This window comes from Oncorhynchus kisutch, linkage group LG2 (genome assembly GCF_002021735.2).
Source record: "Oncorhynchus kisutch isolate 150728-3 linkage group LG2, Okis_V2, whole genome shotgun sequence".
NCBI lineage: Eukaryota > Metazoa > Chordata > Actinopteri > Salmoniformes > Salmonidae > Oncorhynchus > Oncorhynchus kisutch.
This window is the reverse complement of record NC_034175.2, coordinates 22,793,121-22,801,701: the sequence shown is the minus strand read 5'-3', so window position 1 is coordinate 22,801,701 and position 8,581 is coordinate 22,793,121. Positions and strand designations below refer to the sequence as shown.

Genomic DNA, 8,581 nt, shown 5'->3' with positions numbered 1-8,581 from the left:
ATCTTACATCATGATATCACTTTTGTACTGTGTGCCCAGAGGCTCTGCTGGCGTTAATTGAAATGCCCCACAACCCTTAACAGAAAAGCTGTGCCTAAAAGAACATGGAGACAAGTTCATCAACAGGGCCATTGTAACCGTCATACATGGTTTTTACCATGATAGTATGGACATAGTTAATGCAAAATAAAAATCTAGATATAAGCTTTTATAAATATGAAATTAGGTCTTTCATGCAATATTCATTATTTAGACTACATACTTTTCAGTGGTCAATAAGCTGCTTTGGCTGAGTTTTAGACAGGCAACCCAATTCTGATATTTTTCCACTAATTGGTCTTTTGACCAATCAGATCTTTTCCAGAGCTGATTTGATTGTTCAAAAGACCAATTAATGAATCAAAATTCTGAATTGGACTGCCTGTCTAAAGGTAGGCATAGTTCTAGCACTAAGACATATTTTCATGGTTTCTCTCTAAACAATGGTGTTTAAAATGGACCGGAACACACAGAAACCATTCAACGGTGTGTACTATACTGTTGTTTTTTCCTGTCTTAGATGCAACACTTTTAAAAGCAGGTCAATATTCCCAATAGAAAATCCCCACACCCAATGTTTGATCGATGTCTTGCGTCATCACAAAGTATGACAGAGGCTTTGAAGCTGGTGAATACAAAAATAAACTACTAAGTAGAGGAGTTCAACAGTACAGAAACAAAGAGGTGCCATCTTATAAAACAGATCTATCCATTTTACTGGGCTACTGCAACAGATCCACCTCCAAAGCAGTTCGCACAATGTCACAACTCATGTAAAGTTCTTCTGATCTTGTGTTTGAACTGAAGTTTTCTTGTCTGATAAGGGACAAAAGATAAGGTTTTACTCTTAGCATTCAAACTTGTAAATCTGTGGGGGCTCGCCTACTGCTTGCGTTGCTTGTGGATGATGGTCGGCGATTGGAAGAGGGTGGTCTCGGACTATGCTGTGACCCTGAACTTGATTCCTCTAGTGAGTCTGGGGTGGAGGGACGTATTTTGGGTTCCGATGCAGTCCGGGCTTGGTACCCACCACTGGCCTTAGCACCCCCATAAGAATCTGTGTCTGAGCTTTTGCCTTCCACCACTGTGGAACAATTTGAGGGAGCATTGACCCTCCATGTTTTCCTTCCGGCACCTACTAGCAATGTCGGGCAGGAGGAAGCGTGAGATGCGTTCCTTGGGCGCATGGGAGAGTCTGCAGACTCCTCTGGCTCCTCCTGCTTTGGCGGGGTCAGTGAGTCGCAGGGCGGTGAGCGGCTGTCACTGCTGGTGTTATTGGAGTTGGAGTTGTGCTCTGTCAGGCTATGTGCAGCATTTTTTAGTTCTTCCACACTCTGTTTACCAGCCAGTTCACCCTGAACAGGGAGGAAGGCAGAGGGGTTGATAAGGGAGGGGTAGGTGTGACCGTCCTGGGCCCGCTCCAGTAGGAGGTTGTAGCCACTGGGCGCGGAGGCCATGGTGGGCTTGCAGCCGGAGGAAGCAATGCCTGTCTGATGCACCACGGAGTCTTTCTTGGTTTTGCTTGAGTAGAAGTCGTCAAGCTCGTCTTGCAGGTGTGGATAGTAATCCAGGATGCCCTTCTTGACCTTCTTGTAGCCCAGGTGCATGATCTCCAAGATGTTTAGGAAGAGGGAGACTACTGCGATGCATTGCATAAAGACCATGAAGACACTCTTCTCTGTGGGCCGGGAGACGAAGCAGTCCACCGCGTTGGGGCAAGGCTCACGCTCGCACTTGAAGAGAGGGGAGAGCTGGAAGCCATAGAGGATGTACTGACCCGTTATAAAGCCTACCTCCACGGCGGAGCGGGTAATGATGTGGGCCACGTAGGTGCGCAGCAGGGACCCCGACAGCGGAGCCTTGTTGAGCTTGCCTTGCTCCAGTTGCCTCACCTCTCGCTCAATCGTTTTCCGAGCTGCCACCATCTCCACGTCTACCAGCTCCAGCTCGCGACGCAGCAGGACCTTCTTTTTCTGCCGCTCCTTCTCCAGGGCTCGTAGGCGGTAGAGAGCATGGCCCATGTACACCAGTGAGGGCGATGAGACAAAGATGACCTGAAGGACCCAGAAGCGGATGAGGGAGATGGGGAAAGCCAGGTCGTAGCAGACGTTCCGGCACCCGGGCTGCTCCGTGTTGCAGATGAAGTCGGCCTGCTCATCGTTCCACACGTCCTCGGCCGCCACACCCAGCACCAGCATGCGGAAGATGAATAGGATGGTGAGCCAGATCTTTCCCACCATAGTGGAGTGGATATGCACCTCCTCCAATATCCCCCCTAGAAAATTCCAATCCCCCATCTTTACACGGGCATCGTTGTGTCTGTCAGTAGGAGGCAAGGCAGGGGTGGAGAGAGGATGGAGGCAATTTTATCATGTTAAAGAGGCTATATGGAACTCTTGCCTTTTGGGATGGCTCTTGAGCCTAAGGCCCCTCATTGGACAGAAATATTGCTCAGAAATTCTAATTGGACATAAAGGGACATTTCTCTCCAATAATGTGCAAAAGCATTTAGGGTTTACCTAAAACCAAGGATTTTTTGTTGTTGTGAAATAAGACATTTAGTCATATTAATATCTATATATAAACCATACAGCCAACTTTCAAGCCACAATTTGGTGTTTAACAATTAGCAACTAAATTCCTTACATGAGTATTTAACAATACATCTTAAATATGTAAATGTTATTTTCTATGCAGTTTGTTTTAAAATCTCTATTTCATTAACAAATACTGTATGAAAAATATTATTCCACTGACTATTGTAATCCCACAAAGGTTGATTTACCAATTAAAATAATGCATAAGTCCTTTCGTCAATACATATAATTACATACAAATAATGGATTGCAACATACCTTTATCAGGAGAAAAAAAGGAAATGTACATCGAAGACAGATTTTAAATTTATCATGAATATGGAGCATCACATATTTGTAAAGCATATCAAAATGTACGAATAAGCAAGCAGTCGGTTAGCATCATGTTTATTATTTTCCTCTCTTGCTCCTTTCAGTAGTCCTGTTTTACTAAAAGTAAAGGCATTCCCCTCTGTGATTTAATTTATAAACAATGAGAGAAATCAATGAGAGAGTCATTTCCATTTACCTTGCAGCAGCATGGACAGACTGTCTGTGATTTAAATCCCCGCGGGTCATCCAGCCGCCATGAGGCCACCAAAAAGCTAAAAAAAAAATTGTTTGTGCCCCCTCCACATCTGTTGATGCGCATCACCTGAACTTCTGTGACCCGAATGTTACCAGGGTTGCCAGTGGCAGCAATAGGGACAGTACACTACGTATGACTGAACAGTTGAGACAGCTGCCAGTGCCAGATTCTGGTCAGTCAGCGAGATGATAAAATCAATAATCAGAGTTCTACCAATACAGTACAAGATGAATCATAGCCACACAGCAATTGTTTCAGCCTATTCATGCTTGCCATTTATTGATTCAGGGTTATAGGTTAGTTAAGTAATATGTCCTTAATTAAAAAGAAACAGTGGAATTAGTCCCAAAAAATTACTTTGTTAAAAACATATTTGGCTTCTCCTAAAGGACTAGCTGAACTTAAATTTGAACAGTCTAGTATGGCTTGAATGTATAGCCAGGAATCTAAGAGTGAAGCATGGGAAGTTGTTGTACTGGACAGATGGCTAACTTACTAGCTTCACGCTTGTCTACCATCTGAAGATTCTATAGGCTGTTGTTGGAGACTCCATAGCCCCCATGAGAGATGTTTGGTGCAGTTAATCTGATGTTTGATGATCGTGGTATATATAGGCAATGTGATGGGAGTTTATTTTGAAATCAGTTACTGGTTCTGGTATCCCCCAAACAACATAACGCCATGGCACACAACTCTTTCAGATCTATGTTTTTTTTTTACTCTTGTAATGCAATCAATGGGTCATGTCCGATTTCATACTCTGGTGATTCCCCTCTGTAATTAAGTTATCTCTGGCAGTTGACAACATTTGTATCCATTTACAAGAAATCAATTACTCTGGCTTGTGGCAATTGAAGCCAGTCAATTCAGGAAGTGATATGAATTTTAAAAATCCAAACTTCTCACAAAAATAGCGTCTCCTTTTCAGAAAATAGATTCCCTTTTTTCAATCATTCAATTGGAATTTCAGTTAACTTCTAAATTGACTGCCTCAATTTGAAATGAACTCAAACCTGATTTCCACAGATGTACAGTTGAAGTCGGAAGTTTACATAAACTTAGGTTGGAGTCATTAAAACTCGTTTTTCAACCACTCCACACATTTCTTGTTGACAAACTATAGTTTTGGCAAGTCGGTTAGGACATCTACTTTGTGCATGACACAAGTACTTATTTCAACAATTGTTTACAGAAAGATTACAGTATAATTCACTGTATCACAATTGTATCACAATTCCAGTGGGTCAGAAGATTACATACACTAAATTGACTGTGCCTTTAAACAGCTTGAAAAATTCCCGACAATTATGTAATGCCTTCTGATAGGCTAATTGAGATCATTTGAGTGAATTGGAGGTGTACCTGTGGATGTATTTCAAGGCCTACCTTCAAACTCAGTGCCTCTTTGCTTGACATTATGGGAAAATCAAAGAAATCAGCCAAGACCTCAGAAGAAACATTGTAAACCTCCAGAAGTCTGGTTCATCATTGGGAGCAATTTCCAAAGGCATGAAGGTACCACGTTCATCTGTACAAACAATAGTACGCAAGTATAATCACCATGGGACCACGCAGCCATCATACCGCTCAGGAAGGAGACGTGTTCTCTTCTCCTAGATATGAACATACTTTGGTATGAAAAGTGCAAATAAATCCCAGAACAACAACACAGGCCCTTGTGAAGATGCTGGAGGAAACAGGTTCAAAAGTATATCCACAGTAAAACAAGTCCTATATCGACATAACCTGAAAGGCCGCCAGCAAGGAAGAAGCCACTGCTCCAAAACCACCATAAAAAAGCCAGACTACGGTTTGCAACTGCACATGGGGACAAAGATCGTACTTTTTGGAGAAATGTCCTCTGGTCTGATGAAACTAAAATAAAACTGTTGGCCATAATGACCATTGTTATGTTTGGAGGAAAAAGGGGTAGACTTGCAAGCCGAAGAACACCATTCCAACTGTGAAGCACAGGGGTGGCAGCATCATGTTGTCGGGGTGCTTTGCTGCAGGAGGGACTGGTGAACTTAAATTTTTTTATGGCATCATGAGGATGGAAAATTATGTGGATATTTTGAAGCAACAAGTTCATCAGTCAGGAAGTTAAAGCTTGGTCGCAAATGGGTCATCCAAATGGACAATGACCCCAAGCATACTTCCAAAGTTGTGGCAAAATGTCTTGGCAAAGTGGGTGGGGTTATATCCTTCCTGTTTGGCCCTGTCCGGGGGTGTCATCGGATGGGGCCACAGTGACTCCTGACCCCTCCTGTCTCAGCCTCCAGTATTTATGCTGCAGTAGTTTATGTGTCGGGGGGCTAGGGTCAATTTGTTATATCTGGAGTACTTCTCCTGTCCTATCCGGTGTCCTGTGTGAATTTAAGTATGCTCTCTCTAATTCTCTCTTTCTTTCTCTCTCTCGGAGGACCTTAGCCCTAGGACCATGCCTCAGGACTACCTGACATGATGACTCCTTGCTGTCCCCAGTCCACCTGGCCGTGCTGCTGCTCCAGTTTCAACTGTTCTGCCTGTGATTATTATTATTTGACCATGCTTGTCATTTATGAACATTTGAACATCTTGGCCATGTTCTGTTATAATCTCCACCCGGCACAGCCAGAAGAGGACTGGCCACCCCACATAGCCTGGTTCATCTCTAGGTTTCTTCCTAGGTTTAGGCCTTTCTAGGGAGTTTTTCCTAGCCACCGTGCTTCTACACCTGCATTGCTTCATGTTTGGGGTTTTAGGCTGGGTTTCTGTACAACACTTTGAGATATCAGCTGATGTACGAAGGGCTATATAAATACAAGGACAACAAAGTCAAGGTATTGGAGTGGCCATCACAAAGCCCTGACCTCAATCAATAGAAAATTTGTGGGCAGAACTGAAAAAGCATGTGCGAGCAAGGAGGCCTACAAACCTGACACAGTTACACCAGCTCTGTCAGGAGGAATGGGCCAAAATTCACCCAATTTATTGTGGGAAGCTTGTGGGAGGCTACCAGAAACGTTTGACCCAAGTTAAACAATTTAAAGGCAATGCTACCAAATACTAATTGAGTGTATGTAAACTTCTGACCCACTGGGAATGTGATGAAAGAAATTAAAGCTGAAATAAATAATTCTCTCTACTATTATTCTGACATTTCACATTATTAAAATAAAGTGGTGATCCTAACTGAACCAAGACAGGGAATTGTTACTAGGATTAAATGTCAGGAATTGTGAAAAACTGAGTTTAAATGTATTTGGCTATGGTGTATGTCAACTTCCGACTTAACTGTATATTCAAAACTCGCAATCTGTTTTTTTATGTCCAGGAGTTGGCATAATCTGGGTCCTGTAACTCGACCCGAAAGCAGTGTTTATAAAGCAGTTACAAATTGAAATGCAGTTATGATCATTGTATGTATTAGCCTACATATAGTCTCATGTCATGATCAGAAAACACAACTTTCTTTGTGGTTTTCCTTTCACCAGATCATACTATCATTATTTCCAAAGGAATATATGTCAATGAGATTTTGATAATCGACTTTGGTCAATGCACAGTGCAGTTACATGGGTCTGTTATTTTGTCTATCAACAAGTAGACTAACACCAATTGGAGTTGGTCAATCTGTGTGATGTGCAATTGATGTCTATTAGGGATGGGCTTGAGTACTCGATAAAAGGTTTATATTCTATTAATAATAATCAAATTCCTGAATTCCTCAAATGACCTGAAATAACAGATCAAAGTTTTTGTACGCAAAAAAAGCTAATTTCTCTCACATTTTGTGCACACATTTTTTTTTTACATCCTTGTTTGTGAGCATTTTTCCTTTGCCAAGATAATCCATCCACCTGACAGGTGTGGCATATCAAGAAACTGATTAAACAGCATGAGGTGCACCTTGTGCTGGGGACAATAAAAGTCAGCTCTAAAATGTGCAGTTTTGTCACACAACACAATGCCACAGATGTCTCAAGTTTTGGCATGCTGACAGCAGGACTTGTCCACCAGAGCTGTTGCCAGAGAATTTGATGTTCATTTCTCTAAAATAATCCGCCTCAACTTCGCTTTAGAGAATTTGGTATTACATCCAACCAGCCTCACAACCGCAGACCACTTGTAACCAGGCCAGCCTAGGACCCCCCATCCGGCTTCTTCACCTAAGGGATTATCTGATACCAGCCACCCAGAAAGCTGATGAAACTGAGGAGTATTTACATTTGTAATAAAGCCTGTTTGTGGGGAAAACCCCATTCTGATTGGCAGGTCCTGGCTCCCCATTTTTGTTCAGTATATTTAGCAGGTTAAATGTATGCGCACTGCCACAATTTCAAACTCTGTTTATAGTTTGTGGTGTATCAAGTGTAGTGAAAATACATAGTTTTGTTTTCAGAACAACCAGTAATTGGAACAACCAATAGCATACAGGATTTTTCCCCCTTCAAACTTGTTTAACTTAAAACTAATATGGCGTACTCAAAATAATTTATCAGAGTACTCGAACACAGACATTCTTTCAAATGCTATCCCTAATGTCTCTCTCAAACACTTTCTAGCTTTCCAAAGCACCTGCCACTCATTCATGTTAAATTTGGCAGAATAATCCATTACATTTACCTACTGACCCAAATCCAATTATTTTCTACTAGTATCTCCCCATGATGAGTAAACCAGATTGTCATTCTCTAACTAATGACCTGCACAAAGGGAAAATGTGGAAATATTGGTTCTCAGTACAAAACTTTAACCCCAAATCCTGGGTGGATTATTGCTGGGTAGACGGTGTGCCAGTCTGGTTCTGCTTTACTCTATTTTCATACAGGAGCTAACATTGTTTGGGATTGAACAGTCTGGTACCCAATATAGACGGACTATACCATTCACCTGAGAACACTGTGTACTGCCCTGAAATGGTCTAATCATTTGGCAACACTAGGGGGATTGAGTCACTTTCCAAATTAGTCTGATTCAAACACATTTATAGTCAGGGGTTCACATTAGATTAACCTTGTTTAAGGATTTTATTTAGCCTAGATTCAATCAGTTTGGTGAATTTAATATTTATTTGCAATGACAACTTGGCCATTACTAATTCATCAGTACTTTCTGAAGTTCATTACCCCTCTTACCCAATAGCTTAAGTGTCCACAAAGCAAACAAGCACTAACTAGCACACAATGAAATAAATGGCACTGTATTGATGTTCCGAGTCTGGAACTATGGAATGTTCCACATAAACTGGCTAGAGTGGTGGCTGTCATTGGGGTACGATCAATTGTCTTTTTTTTTTTAAAGCCACTGTCGGCTAATGAGAGCCATAGAAGCGAGGCTGCTTGGCACCCTGGTTCAGGTCAGACATCAGCCAAGCAAATATCCTGCTCCATAC

The 8,581-nt window shown here is 42.0% G+C and overlaps 1 protein-coding gene across 1 annotated transcript; it reads right to left on the bottom strand.

The window, feature by feature from the left end:
- Positions 1 to 35: 35 nt before the first annotated feature.
- Positions 36 to 2,555, bottom strand: LOC109909879 (gap junction alpha-9 protein-like). The gene has a single exon (XM_020508954.2). The coding sequence runs from the start codon at positions 2,334 to 2,336 to the stop codon at positions 894 to 896; it is 1,443 nt and encodes a 480-aa protein (XP_020364543.1). The 5' UTR covers positions 2,337 to 2,555; the 3' UTR covers positions 36 to 893.
- Positions 2,556 to 8,581: the final 6,026 nt, after the last annotated feature.

Bases quoted from the DNA above. Each gene is read 5' to 3' on its own strand.
- LOC109909879 (XM_020508954.2), bottom strand. From the start codon at position 2,336: ATGGGGGATTGGAATTTTCTAGGGGGGATATTGGAGGAGGTGCATATC.